Source organism: Synchiropus splendidus, chromosome 8, assembly GCF_027744825.2.
Source record: "Synchiropus splendidus isolate RoL2022-P1 chromosome 8, RoL_Sspl_1.0, whole genome shotgun sequence".
Taxonomy (NCBI): Eukaryota; Metazoa; Chordata; class Actinopteri; order Syngnathiformes; family Callionymidae; genus Synchiropus; species Synchiropus splendidus.
In genome coordinates this window covers 15147303-15165310 of record NC_071341.1, presented here as the reverse complement: position 1 = coordinate 15165310, position 18008 = coordinate 15147303, and the positions used below count along the sequence as shown (strand labels likewise).

General features: G+C 44.6%; 2 protein-coding genes across 5 annotated transcripts; one reads left to right on the top strand and one right to left on the bottom strand.

Annotated features, from left to right (window-relative positions):
- The first annotated feature begins 7014 nt into the window (after nucleotides 1-7014).
- On the top strand, nucleotides 7015-10635 carry hdac12 (histone deacetylase 12). 3 transcript variants are annotated; one of them, XM_053872756.1, is made up of 8 exons: nucleotides 7015-7154; nucleotides 7239-7382; nucleotides 8453-8612; nucleotides 8674-8864; nucleotides 8991-9141; nucleotides 9215-9331; nucleotides 9623-9765; nucleotides 9877-10630. In XM_053872756.1, exons 1-8 carry the CDS (start codon nucleotides 7071-7073, stop codon nucleotides 9898-9900), a joined length of 1014 nt encoding a protein of 337 aa, XP_053728731.1. In that variant the 5' UTR covers nucleotides 7015-7070; the 3' UTR covers nucleotides 9901-10630. The 3 variants fall into 3 exon arrangements, with proteins under 3 accessions (XP_053728731.1, XP_053728730.1, XP_053728729.1); XM_053872755.1 differs by having other exon boundaries at nucleotides 7239-7364; nucleotides 9623-10635; XM_053872754.1 differs by having other exon boundaries at nucleotides 9623-10633.
- Nucleotides 10273-16878, bottom strand: trmt9b (tRNA methyltransferase 9B). 2 transcript variants are annotated; one of them, XM_053872753.1, is made up of 4 exons: nucleotides 16685-16878; nucleotides 12009-12325; nucleotides 11770-11943; nucleotides 10273-11707 (listed from the first exon to the last, which is right to left on the bottom strand). In XM_053872753.1, exons 2-4 carry the CDS (start codon nucleotides 12160-12162, stop codon nucleotides 10845-10847), a joined length of 1191 nt encoding a protein of 396 aa, XP_053728728.1. In that variant the 5' UTR covers nucleotides 12163-12325; nucleotides 16685-16878; the 3' UTR covers nucleotides 10273-10844. The 2 variants fall into 2 exon arrangements, with proteins under 2 accessions (XP_053728728.1, XP_053728727.1); XM_053872752.1 differs by having other exon boundaries at nucleotides 12009-12190.
- Nucleotides 16879-18008: the final 1130 nt, after the last annotated feature.

Here is an 18008-nt window from a genome sequence, read left to right as displayed (position 1 = left end):
TGCATTTATGCAAACTCCTCGGTCGCCTGCAATCTTTTATTGAGAGCCAGAAACATTCCTGGAGTTTTAGCCGGGTATCGATGTTGACACACAGTCCACTGAATAGTTTCAGCTGCAGGCGATTCACTGACAGACGCTGCAGTTGAACTGGAACCTTAAGTTTGGATTAAAGCTTGAGAAATCTTTGGAACATTCCTTTTAATTTACATGTTGCCATATCAAATGTTAAGGCTTGTGCCAGCATACAGCTCTGAAGCTAATTCCATCCGCTTTGATGTCACTCTATTTCTCCATTTTGAGCCACTTAGCTGAGGCACAGTAGGGTCACGGGGGCAGCAGCCAGTGAAGAGACCCAGACGTCCACCTCCCCTTTTTCATTTTAAAGACTTTTCAAGGTGTTTCTTCATGCTAGATTTTGCTCCTAATCCATCCTTAAGAAATGACAAATCATTTTGTCATATTAAAAATTGAGATTGAGTTATTTAATATTTTTAAAGAAAAAAAAACATGCATATTTGCAAATTTAAAAATATGAATTAATTTATCACTTTGGCTTTTTTTTATTATATGTTTTATATTTGTACATAAGCTAATAAAAGTATCTATTTTTGCCAAGTCACTTGAAAGAGATGCAGTTTGATATGTTCCGAGCAAGTCAGTAGGGTGCAGCGCTGGCTGTTTCAGCGCCTCGGGTGCTTTTCTCAGTCTGTGCTGTGGACGTGAGCCGTCCAAGGCCAGTGGGAGTGGGAAAAGTTGGGCTCAAGCACAGCTGGACGTTCTCAGCAGCTAACCTTGGAGGACCCCTTCGCTTCTGGCCCTGCTAAACACACATCATCAACAGCCTTGTTTTCCTTTCATCTAAGAAAAATATCAAAGAAATGCATTCCAGAACCAGAATGGATCCAGACCTACAAGAAGAAGAACCTGTTTTGGACCTCAACTTTGATGATTTAACTGACTGAGGATCGAATCTGTGCACCACTTATTCAACTTTTAGATGGAAAGAAAAGTGCCATGTGAACTATTTATCTATCTATTGGTTGAACATTCATTCATAACTACAGATAAACATATTTATTTAAGTTACTATGACTTGAACTGGAGTATTTTCTTTTTATGCTCAGTTGTATCCTTTGCTCTTTTGCTCTGCAAGACAAATTGCTTTCTAATGTCTATATTTCATTGAATAAAAAAATATTATATTTCAAATTGAATTAGGAAAAAATTAGTTTTGCGTAATGATGTGGTGTATTACTTCAAATACAGCTGAATTCCATGATAATAACCACAGAGTCTCTCACGAATTGCCCAGTAAATGATCATAACTTTGGAGCGGACGAAAACTTTAAAACAACACAGGTCTAGTGTGTTTAGTTTGTCACCTGTTGAAGGTTAAAATACTGATGTTGGGAGGTGAAGCTTATTGACATTCGGAGAGGACTAAAATCTCTTTTTTAATTTTCACTTTCACTTGCTGAATCTAATCCAAGCGCTTGACAGATGAAAAAAATTGGAGCTAAGTTTGATCGGTTCTAGGTACATTCAAGAAGGAATGAGAAACCACAGCTGTGTTGCTGCAACATGTAACATGTTAGTGCAACACCATACGATGAGACGGGCCAAACAGTCACTTCACCGTGGGGAAGAGCGCTTAAAAATAACATAGCCTTCGCGTCAAAGGGAGATGGTCTTCCTGCTGGGAGGACAAGAGTTACGTAAGGAAAACCACGGCCAGATGTGGACAACAGGACATGCAGAAATGATTGGGAAACATTCCAGCGATACCCGCGTCTGACTCAATATCTCTGCTCTGTCTTGACTGCGCTGCAAATTCCCAACGTTCCACAGATCTGGGCAGATGTCAGGAGTTAGACGGCTGTCTGTCTTGAATGACAGAGATTAAGGCGTGTGTTTTCTATTTATCATGTTCACATGAGTGTATTACCAGTCGTAATAACGGAGACCTTCTTGAATACGTTTAAGGGCTCAATACACAGCTGGAACACAGGATATTATTTTTCTGACTTCCAAACTTGATAAAGCCTGAAGCGGTGCTCGGGAATACTGATCAGTCACCTCTGATTCAGGTCACGTTTGCCCAAATGTTTATGATGTTTTAAATCTCAAGAACAGTGAGCACAGTATAAAGGAAATGACCTGTAAGTCCTTATTTTATATTACTGTCTGCAATGGGAGAGAGATGGAGAGATGAGATAAACATTCTAAAAAGCATGTTCGAATTACACAAATATGATCAGTCTGAACCCTTTTTCAGACCAAAAACATGACGCTGCGTGTCAAAGAATTCACTAATGTAATCCAGAAAATGGTAAAAATAATAATACATGACCTTACATGACATGCTATTGCGAATGCTACTGCTAATGCTACAATGTGTATCTTATCGGCACAAATATGAAGTAGAGGACGGGTTTAACAGATTGAAAATAGTTCTTAAATAGAGTTTAGAAACCAGTGTTGGGTGTAAAACGTTTCACAGAAAGGCATTACTGTAGTCAGATTACATTTGAACGGCAACAGTCACATTTCAGTCGCAACTTATAAACCACCACTTTGCTTGCGCTTCTATCCGTGAGCAATGACACCGAAATGAACACCTTTCACACAAACTGGCAAACCAAGAGATACTGTCAGGATGATGTCATGGTTCAAGAAGTGGAAGTTAGATTACATTTGCACACTGTTTTGAATTTGCTGAGAGGAAAAGAACATGGGTTCTGACACACCACTGAAAACAAAGCATAAAATATCCATAACTAATTTTTAAAAATCGAATCAGAAGGATCATCCAAGAATTTTCTTTTCAATTATTTATTTTATCAAGGCAAAAAGTATGATGCATTTATGGTAAGTAATTACAGTGGTACCTCTGTTTTTCGAACAAATCGGATTTCGAACAAAAATCCAGTACTCGACCGCCCCCGAAAAAAGTCGGAAAAAACATAACATGGGCGGACCGATCAGCTGACCCACGACGCGCTTTGTTATTGTGTATAACGCAGCCTCTGTATGCAGACGTGTCCCTTTAGCTACATTTACTGACTGTTTTTCCTTCATATTGAGGTGTAAAACCTTTCCTGTCTCCACACTGGACCGTGGTAGAGTGTCACAGGGGAGGTGCTCGCTCTCCACACCTCCGAGGCTGGAGTTTGATGTCCTGTTGTGGGCTGGAGCTCAGACAGGGATGAGGCGAGTCTGGGACAGAGCGTGACTTGGTTTATGACTTTGTCACAGCCAAACTGCACAGAAGCGCACATTCAGAGCTGGACACGCACCGGGCACCTCTTCACTTCTGGAGAGACGTCACTCACTCGGCAACCCCTCCCACATGCAGCGGCCACACACATAGAGGAACAGCGCACCTGCAGCAGACACTCTACATTCACTCCTACAAAAGACTATTTTAAGGCTTGGAACACATTATTTCTTTTTCCATTCATTGTAATGAGAAAAATCGATTGAGATTTCGAACAAATCGCTTCTCAAACAGCCTTCTGGAACGGATTGTGGTCGAGAACTGAGGTACCACTGTACTTCAAACGGTGGGTCACGAGGCAAATGAAGCCATTATTTCTTTAAAAAGTTACGAATAATAAGTAACCATCGTACAGTCGTATGTAAACAATTATATTTATTCCAGTTTTACCATGCAACTTCTGATGTTTTCACTTATATTTATTTGCTACACTGCCCAAACTATTGACTCATCTCTTTATGGAGAAAAAAATATTATTTTCAGTAACTCCAAAAATAAGAATATGTCTTGGGCCACAGTACAATATAGAGCAAAAGTTGCTCCAAGAAAGCGCACTGCAATTTCATTGGTTGTGAGCTGTTGCAGTGAGAGAAAGAAGGACATCTAGCGGCCAACATGAGTATTTCCAAATGCTCTCAATCACAACTGCTGCTGAAGAAATAAAAATTCAACTCGAAATAGTTTGCAGCTGGATGAGTCACCTTTGTTTTAAATGACTTCATCGCTTCAAAGGCAGGTGATGCTTTTTTGGCACTTCATGCTAGTCAGCACTCTCTAGTTAATGCAACACCTGCAACCGTCAGAAACTAAACAGTATCAAACAACTACAGCCCCCAACTATGACGTACACAGCGTGCTTGTAATTGAAGGGTCAGCAGAGAAAGATTGCAGTACTTGCTGAGTTCCCGCTCTCCAGATGAAGATAGCCATCAGAGAGGACATTCCCAAACAATTAGTGAAAAGGAGATGACATTTCCAGTGATGACAAGGTGAGGCGTGCAGTTAGGGATCGACAATAGCAGTGAATTACACCCTGGCAAAGCTGTCTGTTTTTTGAGGAATGGACCAGAGGTGTATGAGCTCTGACTTTCATGTGAGGGTGATCTGCCTCTGAGCGACCACCAGCCTGTCACATGACACACACGGTGAGCAGCTACAAATTAATTCACCCCAACAACAACCCCTGCCCTCGCCTGCCGCGACACGCTCAGCCGCCGCGCACAATCAACCCGCAAATTCCTTCCGCTCCGCGCGTTGAGGTGGAGGGCTGCGGGGCCTGTGTTGTGATGTTGTGTAACGGACAGGTATGTTGGGATCACGAGTCGGACCGACCCCACCTCCTCCGCCGAGGCGGAACAACAAACACGCAGGCTTCCAGGAAACAATAACAGCCCGGAGATGACACTGATGTCAGAGGGATTTGTTTGGCTAAACACACGGCGAGTGTCATGTAGGCTGGTGTTGAATTACCCACCAAACATAGCTGTTGTTTCTGCAACCTCTGGATAAACTTTGGAAATCAAAACAGGAGAATGACTCTGTGACCCACAAACTTATGAACAGATTTTGAACTTGGACATCAGAAACTCAGTCCACGGCTGAAGGGATGATGCTTCTCTCTTTAAAGTCAAAGACCATGTTTCTCTGGAGAAAAATGAAGGCAAAGGGTCTGGATCTGAGAAAGCCCTAACTAGCCCTAACCCTAACCCTAACTAGTTCTGAGTTTAGAAAGGGGAAGCTCAAAGTAGTTCCTCTTCACACAGACACTCGAGAACAGCCAGGAAATGTGCCTGGTGAGGAGCTGTGGGCATGACCACATCTAGTCGCTTTCAGGAAGCTTTTGTTTTTACTCGTATTTACAATCTTCTAACACAGCATGGACTCAAAGGTCACAACTTCAACCTGCTTTAAGTCATCTAGTTCTTAGTGAACCTTAAATTACTGATATGTGAAGGATATTGATCTTCAAAGTTCTCGCAAGCCTCGTAAACTTTTTGGCTCCCAGGTCTTGAGTTTGACACTTTAAGACAGACGTCGGAAATTTGGTTCCCTTTGGGGCCACAGTACATATTGCGACGGATCTCTTGATGGGAAAACTTGAATACACAAATAACAAAACACAAAATCTGAAACAAAAAGGTGAGCCATGAAATTATTCTTAGAAACCTGTTACATTTTTGCCATTTACATTATTGATTTATTTACTTATTTTTCAATAAATGAACACACTTCTCTTCAGCGTCTGCCCTCGCATCTCTAAGAATTTAATGAAAAGGTGCAGGCAGGCTGGACAGAGTGTGACTCACTTCATGACACACATCATTAGTCCCATCAATATCCAGTCATCCTGGGAGTCAGTCCCTTGTTCGGTCGAGTCGACACGTCCCCAAACAAACCTCACACACACCGTGTTGAGCGCAGAGAAACTAATGAGCCAAAAATTAAAACCAGACAAAAACACTCAAATATTCATGAGTAAACCTGAGCTTGAACAACCGCAGCGTCTGCTCTGCCCTGGTCTGAAATATACCTGCTAAAGTCGGTCATTGATTTCAGTTCCCGTCTCTGTTGTCATGAGATTTACGCCTGAGGCCATCACTCCCGTCTCACTGTCTGCCTGGGAGAGCACCGTCCCGTGGTGGGAGCCACAACACTCCGCCAGAAGCTCAGCGCTAAATGGCTTTTATTGCCATGAGAGGACAGTTTATTGACAGCCAGTCGATTCCTGGAATTGCTGCATGATGGACCTCGGATTCTAAGACTCTCACCTTGGCGAGAAAATCATGATGGCATTTTCCATCATGGAGAAGTTACAACAGAAAGTTTATGGCCATTAATACAGGAAAATTGCAGGGGAAATTGATCCAGTGAAAACACTGACAGGCCTGGAGCTACCTGGCAGCACTTAACCTGAGGCAGATGGCAGAACTATGGAAGCCCATTTCTGCCAGGTAAAAAAAAAACACTGGGAGAAAACCAGGCAATTTTTTTTTGCTAGGTGATTATTATTTTTTTTATTATTATTTTTTTGCTTGGTGACAAGAGTATCAATGATAAAAAAAAAAAAAAAAATCACCAAGCAAGAAAAAAAAAAAATCACCAAGCAAAGAAAAAAAAAATTACCAAGCAAAAAAAAATCACCAAGACAAAAAAAAAAAAAAAAAAAAAAAAAAAGCAAAAAATGTTTTGTCTTTTGTACCTGGTGGAAATGGGCTTCCATACAGAACTTGACACACACACACACACACACACACACACACACACACACACACACACACACACACACACACAGACACATATATATATATATATATATATATATATATATATACCATCAATAAAGGCCAGCACTTTTCATGACAACTGTGCAGTTAATACAATAAATAATTGATTACTGGCAACTGTCAGCATCCAAATGTAACCGGAAGATTAAAAAACACAACTTAACAAGTCATTAAAACTTCATTTGGATGCCAAAGTAACGTGAAATCATCATCAAATAAAAACCGTTGAGTCAGCTTGTGAGTGAGAAATAGCGGTGAAATCTTGAGGCTGAAGTGTGTTTTCTTGGGCGTTTTATTCACAAAACAATCGCAGAAACGGAGCTACAGCGTGTATCTTTCACATGTTTTACATGTATTTAGATAATAAAAAAAAAACGATTATTTTCCCGGAGCTTTTCAAACAACCCGGCGCTGAACACCTTCCTCGCCTGTAGGGGGCAGCAAAGGTCCGGACAAAGGACTTGTAACAACTTCCGTCAACACACTCGTTGACATTCAACATCACAGACATGACTTGTATGACGAAAACATTCCTCACGAGACGTTCTTTTGTCAGGTTTATCAAACTTCACAGATGTCTGCACGCGGAAGTAGTAAGAGAAACGTCTTACCTATTCCCTGCCATTTAAAGGAATGTTTCGTGATACTAACTGGCAAACATTTGTCCTCTTCCTCAGGTGAGACATGAGTCCAGTGGACTTCCCATCGTTCACCACTGCGGATACGTGTCCGAGCTTCCACCCAATCACCGGTTCCCCATGAAGAAGTTTCCTCGAGTGTTACACTTTCTGCTCAAAGATCAGGTCATAACCGAGAAACAGGTCTGAAATATTATCACCGTGCTATCATGCTTCATGAAGTCGTGCTGTTTTGTTATGTCCATGGGTGTCGGACAGCAAAATTCCGATTTAAAAATGAATAATACTGCTCGAAAATTAGCAATTACAACACGCAATTTCGGTGGTTTAATAATATTGATGGCAAAAATTGAATTATGATTTGTTTTTGACATTTTCACAAGTTAAAGATTTGCAATATTTAAGTCAGTGTGTTTCAAGTTCTCGACCACAATCCGTTCCAGAAGTGATTTGTTCGAAATCTGAATCGATTTTTCCCATTACAATGAATGGAAAAAGAAACAATGCGTTCCAAGCCTTAAAATAGGCTTTTGTAGGAGTGAATGTAGAGTGTGTGCTGCAGGTGCGCTGTTCCTCTATGTGTGTGGCCGCTGCATGTGGGAGGGGTTGCCGAGTGAGTGAGGTCTCTCCAGAAGTGAAGAGGTGCCCGGTGCGTGTCCAGCTCTGAATGTGCGCTTCTGTGCAGTTTGGCTGTGACAAAGTCATAAACCAAGTAACGCTCTGTCCCAGACTCGCCTCATCCCTGTCCCAGCTCCAGCCCACAACAGGACATCAAACCCTGGAGTGGTGTGGAGAGCGAGTACCTCCCCTGTGACACTCTACCACGGTCCAGTGTGGAGACAGGAAAGGTTTTACACCTCAATATGAAGAAAAATCAGTCAGTAAATGTAGCTAACGGGACATGTCTGCATACAGAGGCTGCGTTATACACAATAACAAAGCGCGTCGTGGATCAGATGATCGGTCCGCGTACTTTATGTTTTTTCTGGCTTTTTGGGGGGGGGCGTTAGAGTCCTGGATTTTCGAAATCTGAAGCAAAAAAATCTCGAAATTTTTGTTCCGGGATGTTCGAAAACCGAGCTACCAATGTACAGCGAAGGTGAGAGACGTCTCCTTTGACCACGGTGTTCTCTGATGATATTGAGTGTCGGCATCAGGAGATGCATGTGTGTGAATGGGTTGCGGGACATAACAACAAGTGAAGATGAGGTGATAGGTTATGGGTTTCTGACTCTGATTTTTCTCCACAGTAGGTTTGGGCTCCAGAAATTGCCTCTGTAGATGTACTGGGCAGTGTTCACACTGCTGGATATTTGGACAACTTTATAAATGGAACAATAAACGAGAAGGAGCAGCGACGCACCGGCTTCCCCTGGAGTGAAGGCATTGTGAGCCGCTGCCGCTATGAAACAGGTGAGCGCAATGTTGGCGCGTCCACGAAGGGAGTCTGACCAGGCAGATGTTTTGTCTCCAGGTGGGACGCTCCTGGCTGCTGAGATCGCTCTGCGGAGAGGTCTGGCATGCAGCACGGCAGGAGGAACCCATCACGCCTTCCCAAGCTTCGGCTCTGGGTTCTGTCTTCTTAATGACTTAGCAGTCACTGCCAAATTCATGCTGGATGAGAACCAGAAGAAGGTTCTGATCGTGGATCTGGACGTGCATCAGGTAGTGAAGAGATTCAGCTGCTTTATAAACTGCTTAGAATGTTTTTTTAAGATTCAAGCTCAATTGAAATGTTCCTCTGGCTTCAAGCCATTTGTGTGACGCGTTAAACTCTCATGGATCCACCAGGGCGACGGCACTGCTTTCATTTTCAAAGATGAGCCGCAGGTCTTCACTTTCTCGGTGCACTGTGGGAAAAACTTCCCTCTTCGTAAACAACAGAGTGACCTTGACGTCAGCGTGGAGGACGGACTGGAGGACAGGGAGTATCTCTCCACAGGTAGATCCATGTTGACGTACATGAGTGTATCCAATGACTTCCTGAAACCTTCTTGTCTCATAACTTGACACAGTCGAGGCTCACCTTCCGTGGCTGCTGGAGAGTTTCCGCCCAGATCTGGTCCTGTATGATGCAGGTGTTGACCCCCACTGGGACGACGAACTGGGGAGGCTGCGGTTAACAGATCAAGGTGGTTAAAAGCTCCTTAATTTCACTGCTGAACTACATACGTATATACATACAGCTTCTTCCCCTCGGCCGTCAGACTGTTGAATTCGTGATCAGCCTTTGCTATTTTATTTTATTTTGCTTTATTCCGAAGCACTTTCCTAGTTGGTAGGATCCCCACTGACCATGGCAGTACATTTGATTTTGATTCTAACGCAGTGAGATCAGTAGGTGATGCGGTTGGTTCAACAGACAGCACCATCTAGTGGCCGAGAGAAGGAACGTTGTGAACAAAATGTGCGTCGCCTTGCAGGTTTGTATCAGAGGGATCTGTACGTGATGAAGACGGTGGTCAGCAGAGGAGTCCCCCTGGCTTCTGTAATAGGAGGAGGATACTCCAGGGACATCGACCGACTGGCCCTCAGACATTCCATCGTCCACCGAGCAGCCTCTCAGGTGCGTTTTACTGAACTTAAACTTACTGAGTGTGGCTGTAAAAAAACAGCTGTTTATGTTACACTTTATTCTTTAAAAGTAAATCTGCTGATGTAAGTTTATTCTGTGCAGGTTTGGAAGGAGTGTGGCATGTAAATTGCTGCTCCACTCGTGTCCTAGTGTTTGTGCCGTTTCATTCATTCATGTGGAAGACGTATTTATTTCATACATATTTTCTGCTTTCATGTCACTGTATTTTCTTCTTGTGTGGGGTCAACTGTAGCATATGGTCATGAAGATACGCCTCATTATGTTGAGCTTAAAATGGATCAAAATGGTGAATTGATCTGCACGTTTTTCACCTGAGAATTGACCACTACCTCATCTGTACTGTTGATGACGCATAATTCCTAATGAATAAAAATCTGTTCTCCTCTGAATGGTTATGGACTCTGGGAGGAAATCAGAGCAGAAACCCACACATGCATACAGTAAACCCAAAGAACTTGCAGTGAAAAGTTTGGGCGGTTTATTATGAAAAACAAAACGACAATGATGAATAAAATGGCTGAATAAATCAGGATTTAAAGGTATTTACAGTCCAACACAAGTCACAAACACTGACGTTTCACAGAGCGACAGGGACACACACTTCCCTTGGCACGACGGACACACGACATGTTTCAAGTTTCCTCCTGGGTTTAAAATGTCAGCGATGCCGACATCGAGCAGCAGCACAGTGCAACCTTTGATTCACAGTTCATGAGGCAGTTATTTCGCTGAAATGGTGGAGTATTTTGTCACGACTAAGCGGCACAGACATCAAGTGTTCACATGACAGACGTGTAGCTGCACATTCATGTGTGAGATACATGCACAACACAGTTGTAAACTTTGGAAGAGAGAGGAATCCATTTGTAAAAGTCCAGTGTCACCACAGATGGTTTAAAAAAAAGACCATAAAACAAAACACCATGTCACTGCTTGTTTGACGGGATGTAAAATGTTTCAGTGGTGTCACTTAAATAAGTTAAGAAAAACATCACAGCATGGAGTGATTCAGTGCTAAAACATGAGGCAGAGATGTTGCCTGATCCGATCTAAAAATCTGGCTGGACTTTCTCCGCGATCACGCACCAGTTAGCGTGATCGAAATAAGCATCTTTCACATGAAGCTCTTCCACGTGGTCCTGGATCAGACGGGCCAGCTCCCCCTCCCTGAAGACATGATAGTACCTCAGGCAGGTCCCTTCCACCTGTGTGCTTTCCTGCGGCTCGCTCTGCTGCCTCGCACGCTCCCCCTGGTGGGGGATCAGATCGGGCAGAGCCAAAGTGCTGCACTCCTCCAACAGAGCGACAGGGAGGTTCCCATTCATGGCCGTACCAGAGTCGTGTTGCTTGTGCAGATCTGTTTCCGGGTGGAAGACGTCCTCCTCTGATCCGATCACGGGCGGGGGAGAGAAGAAGCTGGAGAACTGCTTTATGAGGATTTTGCCTCTTCCTCGCAAACTGGCTTTGAAGCCCTCACTGTCTCCAGTGGGGGAAATGCTGCTCAACTCTCTGGACGTGGACCTGGAGAGGGACAAGCTTCCAAAATCAAACACCGAATCAAGAGACCTGGAGAAGAACCACTGTCTCTGTGTTCGGGTCTGAGGCCTCGGGCAGCTGGCCTCCTCTTCGTCGGCCACCGACGATGTGCTTCTGACCTTCCTGTGCTTGTCGGCATTGTCGACGGCTTCGCTGGCGCTCTGAGCCGCCACCCGCCGCCGGGGTTTGCCGGTCTGCCGGGCGGGCGAGTAAGGAACCGGGTTCCAGGGGACAAAGACGTCCTGCTTCTCAAACTTGCGGCGCTTCTGCTCCATGGCCCAGACGTAGATCATGATGCGGCCGCCTGCCCGCAGCGTGCGAGCCATTTCTTTTATTGCTCGAATACGCCGTTCTTTGGTGGACAAATGATGGATGACTGCGGCAGAGAGAGCAAATTCAGCCGCGAGATCATCATTACTGACAAGTCGACCGATCTACCTGCGATGGAGAGGACGGCGTCGAAGCATCCGTCTCGGTAAGGCAACCGCAGCCCGTCGCACATCTGAACCTCGTGCCCTTGGCTCCAAGCGGAGTCCACCAGGGGGCGACAGACGTCACTTCCCAGCTTGAACACCTCCTTGTTGATGTGGAGATACTTGCCATTGCCACAGCCTGCAGATTTCAAATGTCACTTCAGTGATCTTGGAAAAAAAACACAGCGTGAGGTGGACACTCACCGACATCGGCGACGATGCTGCCGGGCTCCAGGTCCAGCAGGAACTGCCGCACCTTGGGCCAGGCTTTGTAGCGGCTGTCGTTGAAGTACGGAGCGATCCTGTCGTACACACTGTGCACGTGCGCTCTCTCCAGCTGACTGGCAGCCTCCTCCATCACCAGCGCTGGCTGCCACACATCACTCCTAGCAGGAAAGCTTGTTAAGGTCACACAAGGTCAACAGAGTCAGACACTCCAGCGAGCTGTTTCATCAGCAGAGCTTTGTGTTTGGAGAGGCTCCTGCAGCCATGATCAATCAGCCTTCTGGTCGTCACCTCAGCTGGAGCAGTGAGAGGAAACACAAAAACATCAATCATAAATGGAGCCGGCTCTGCCTCGATTAAAGGTCCATTAGAGCGTCTGACTCATCTACCTTGTTGCTGAACGTGTGAGGAATATGAAAACTCAGGAGAGCACAGGCTCATGTGGCCACCATTGACCACGCCTCTCTCTGCCTTTGAAACCGATGAAACCCAATGACTCCACATGTGGGCTCATAGCAGCTCTTCTTCACTCATCGCAGTGCGACTTCCGGCTCCAAGAGCCGCACGACTCCATCGAAAAGGGTTTTTTCTCTCATGATTCTTCTGAGAAATCCTCTGAATGGAGCCGGAGCTGTTCGCGGCTGGTTATTGAGCGGGAGTGCATTGTCTACCATGCATATTTGGGGGGGGTTATGTAACAACCGTGGCAGAGATATTAGGATGCAGTGCACACCTCGCGCTGCTGCTCTCGAGGGCTCCATGCACAAAGAGTCCAAACTTAACCTGAGAAATGTTTTATTGATGAGCGGGAGTCCGTTTTTTTATCTAGAAGAAAATCCAGGCTTCTTTGTACCAACACCATAAAACCAGCAGCGGTGATGTATCACCGCAGCGTAACTTGTGAAGCACGACTCGATGAGAGACGTCGCTTGTCTCATTTATCACAGCCGTTTTACGGCTGTTACGTAATCGATAAGTGCTGGTTGGTACAAGCTGTTTGCTGCAGGGTTCATCCTCGTACTTTTATGAGCCTGACAACACATGCACGCTGCGTGGAACAGAGTCACATTTACAAGTGAAGCCAGGCTACGAGCCAGTAAAATATCTGCCGTTTATTAAGTATTTTTTAATAGGTACCGTATCGACCTCAGCGCTGAGATCTTTCCATCCCTCTCACGGATACTAAGACATAAAGAAGAGTTAACTGTTTTATGTTTTTATTTATACGTCTCTGGAAGGTGAAGCTACAGGCAAGCATGTGACCTGAGGCTGCTCCCTCAGGAACTGTCAATGGTCAGTTCACAAGGTAAGTGACCTGCTAAACAGCAGTAGGCCCGAGTATTGCAAGGGCTCTGGCGATGTGATACATGCTCCGATAGAGGTGTGGCGATACATTATAGTGCGATGCTGTTAAGTACTGCAATGTATTGAATTTTGTTGAGCAGAGCTCAAAACTACTGGAAAATCCCAGCTAAGGTTTTCAGCTTTTGGTTCTCAAATGCAGTGAAATATGACTCCATCAATGTCACTCGGCAGGACTCCACCTTTTAAGGAGGACTGTTGAGAATGTGCCCGGCTTGTGTGTTCCCCGTTGTCAATATACGTACGACACATCGCTGCCCCCCCCCGATCGGAGACAGCCACTAAATAAGGATAAAAATCCTGGGGAGAATCCTGGTGAGATACATTGAACATGATCCTGCAATAATGCTGCAGCATATCCAATATTTGTTTGTCAAATATTGATAGAGTGGGCTTTAAATATTGATGTGATATTGTGCAATCAAGTATTACAATATTTGAGCACATCGATATTTTCTTACACGCCTAAACAGCTGAAAAGGCGAACGAATGGGTCACGACACAGAGATGACAAGCACAAATGATAATAGTTTCATGGCGCTAGCTTTATGCAGCTGCGGTTCAAGCTACTAGCCTGGTAGCTGCAAGGCAAAAGTGTTTTTGGCAGTCTGAAAAAAAACAAAAAAAACCTTCCCACTCACCCACAGCACAGTGGCTTTTAGCTAGGATTTTGAAACGGCTGTCCAAAGCCCCGCCCCCAGCCCCGCCCCCTCCTGACACGCCATGTCAACGACTGACTTAATAACTTGCTTTGTAAAATAGAAGCAGTACAAAAATAACTTTTTATAAAAACAAACACCTGAGTCAAATAACAAACTGAACTCAGTAGCTGTTGCCACAATAACACTTTCAGATGCAGGGGTCACCGGGGCTGTTGTTTTACTTGACTGAGCCTGATGAATTTATAAAAAAAAGACTTGTTTTTCTGATGATTATTTCCCTGACTACAAGCGAAGTGTCTACAGTTTTGTGCGTTTTCATTCATTATATTATATATATATATATATATATATATATATATATATATATATATATATATACACACACACCTCAATATATATACCACAATCCGTTCCAGATGGCCGTTCGAGAAGCGATTTGTTCTTTTGAGAAAAAAAACAGTCAGTAAATGTAGCTAACGGGACACGTCTGCATACAGAGGCTGCGTTACACACAATAACAAAGTGCGTTGTGGGTCAGCTGATCGGTCCGCGCACGTTATGTTTTTTCCGGCTTTTTTGTGGGCGTACGAGTTCTGGATTTTCGTTCGAAATCCGAAGCAAAAAAATCTCTAAATTTTTTTCCGAACTCTGATTTGTTCGAAAACCGAGGTACCACGGTATATATATATATATATATATATATATATATATATATATATATATATATATATATATATATATATATATAAATACTAAACTACCTGAATTTTGATCCCTGTTCAGCAACTTTGCTCACATTGGGCAAGCGCAGTGTGATCCTCCAAATCTCTTCTGTCCAAATGTAAACACTTCCACAGTAGCAAACCTCCCTCTCCACGCCGCCATGTCGACTTCCCACTCAGGTCTTAGACCTGCCCCCAGCAGATCGACCTCCTTTTTTAACCTGACTTGTGAGGCAAGAAGGTGTTTTAGTTGTGGCTTGCTAGTCCAGCTAGGTCTGTTTTTACAGGATGGTTATGGAGCTGTTTTGCAGGCTCTCAGAGATGTATGTGTCAAAACCCACGTGGCTTTGCTCTCATGAAAGAGCCTCACATCACGGCTCATTTTCATCATCACCTCGCGGTGAGCTCTGTGGCAGTCGAGTGGAAGGAAAGCTTCCCTTATGTAACGCAGTAATCTGGCCTCCTTGAGCGTGGTCTGCTCCACTGCATCCGAGCTTCCCTGGTCTCCTCACCAGCCAACCGTCCTCCTGATGTTATGTAACCGGCTGCTGGGAGCTTCTGCTCCTGACTGACAATGAGAATTCATTTAGAGGACGAGGGGAGAGTCCTGCATCGACAGAGATCACGGTGGCCCTCCAGCTTCGGTCCCTCCTGACCACTGGGGAACCTGATGAGATTAGTGGTGGCGTTATGAAGAGCGATGGCCGTCGCCCCGGCAGCCGCCGCTGACCGCTCGGTGGATGCAGGGAACCACACGTGAAGGTCAGCTGTGGTCGATAGTGAGTGAGGAAGGAGTCGCCTGGTAGAGTCCTGTTAATGTGCCGCGCATCAATAGCAGCGACTCTAACCCTTCGACATTAAGCACAGGACCAGTGCTTTTCAATGTTTATGGGATTTTACTTCTCCAACAAAGTCTGTTGAAAATGCAGCTTTTGACTCGGTGGGAAGGTTCGGTGACAGACACTAAGGTTGGCTTTAAGCGGCTAAAAACTCTGAGACCTGTTTGCTTTCCATTTCCATGGGTCATCCTCCCGGAAAAAGATGAACTGGTCAGTAAGGTATCCAGCGAACGGCCCACAAGCTTTTAGCTAGGAGGGCGTTTGGGCGTCTGCAAAACATGAAATAATGGACGCCAGATTCTCGACCGTAGTATGCTGTATACCAGCGTAATCTGGCGGCCAAACTAGATCCGGTCAGGAATTGGATGTCCATTTTTTCATGTTTTGCAGACGCCCAGACGCCCTCCTAGCTAAAAGCCTGACGGCCCATTTGCAGTCGGTCTGTCTGCACAACAGTGATCACAAACATCAGCGTTTGATGCAGTAGAAGTATTATGCAACATGTTGCAGCACAAAACCAGCGTTTAACAACACAATAAGTATCTAGCTAGATAATGGCGTCTTTGAAACACTCGCATGCAGAGACGGTAATTGTGCCCGATATTGGGAGTAACTAACTAAATCCTCGCTCTCCATGAACGACCACACTTTGACCTTCACGATGACCTCCTAATGACTTTTAGAAGATCGCTAGAACACAAATGCTTTCAGCTGAAACGATCAAATACTGACTTGAAATACACTTTAAATACCATGTGAAGCAGCAGTCTGCCTATTGGGAGGGCCGGCCCTGATGTCAAGGCGACTGACATCTTGATCTGAAATATTCAATTTAGAATGAAATACGTTGACAGAAATTAATGACATTGTTTGTGTGACTGTAAACACTGCGTTTTAAAGACAACATATTCCAAGGTTATCGGGTTAAAACTTTTTTGACAGTTGCGGTGTACGAGCCTTGAATATACTTTGGCTGGCGGCTCACGTCAGAACGCAGCGCTGGTGACAGTTGGCCGAGTTGCTCGGACACACAAGGATGCAGCAGCAGCAGCAGCAGCAGCAGCACTCACCGACACCGTGAACGCTCCGAGCAACGATCCGCCTCCGTCTACACGTCCGCCGCGGCTCAACTTCCCCTGTGCACCTGCGGCCAATCCGCCATCAGGGAGGCGAGCCTCGGGCTCCACACTTCAGACGCGCGCCAGCCCAGGACGGAGAACAGCCAGAGCGGTGCCGCCAGCAGCGGAGAAGCTGCCGGACTGGGTCAAACCCATCTCGCGCTGAGCGGTTACGCCGAAAAGCTAGCGGGCAGGTGGACGCCATTTCCGCTGCTGGTCACCACAATAAAGGTTTGACGAGTCTTAAACTACTGTGGATAACACTTGATCTTGGACGCAAATGTTCACTGCTTTTTACGTGAACTGGATGTATTGACTACAGATTAGATGAGATAACCTTAATCTTAGATGACCTTAAATTTGTGCCACAGGAGGGAAATAACATCGCTCCATAAATAAAATACCTATTACATTGAGGAATACCTATTACACAGTCATCTTTGTTTTCACAACTGGGCCACAATGTCTGCACAAGTGTAAACAGGATGTTGTTTTGTTTAGTTGAGAAAAAAATCCTGCAGTTGATGTAAAGGATTATACAATAGAGCAATGTAGAATGTCCATAATGATGTTGGCTTCAATTTGTATTAATTTTGGAAGTACATTCATGAAAAGAAACAAAAAAAGCGCGATATTAATGCTTTTATTGTGTTCAGCTGGTTGCACTCCGTTGCTTGTTCCGCTGTGATTTCGTCAGCCTTGACTTCTCTGCTTGGTCGGTCGGTGAGTATAAAGATGACACGGTGTGCGGCGCCTGAGCTCGCTCGTGATTGGCTGTCCAGCGCCCATGTGACCACCACAACAAACACCGTGAGGAGTCGAGCAGCCGTAACATGAGTCTCTGTCGAGAGTCTCAGCGAGTCTCAGTCAACACGCCCGGCGTTAATTCCAAAAACAAACCGTCGCATGTAGATGTTAGAGATTACGAGCGTCCTCCGTCGTCTTCCGTTTCACTACCAGACGGTCGCGGATCCAGGGGCTGGAAATATGGCGCTCACTTGTTTGGCATAGACATTAAAAACGAGTTTCTCTGGTCTGACTTTACAGTCATTTAACACGATAGTTGTTCAGTAATCCAACACAATCTGGACATTACATCATCGTGAATTGTACAAATGTAGCCAATATTAATCTGCATTTTGTCCTTTTTCTTCAACATTATGATTATTATATATATATATATACCTATATATATATATATATATATATATATATATATATATATATATATATATATAGTAGAATTGAAGGATCACAGCTACCATGCTTTAACAGG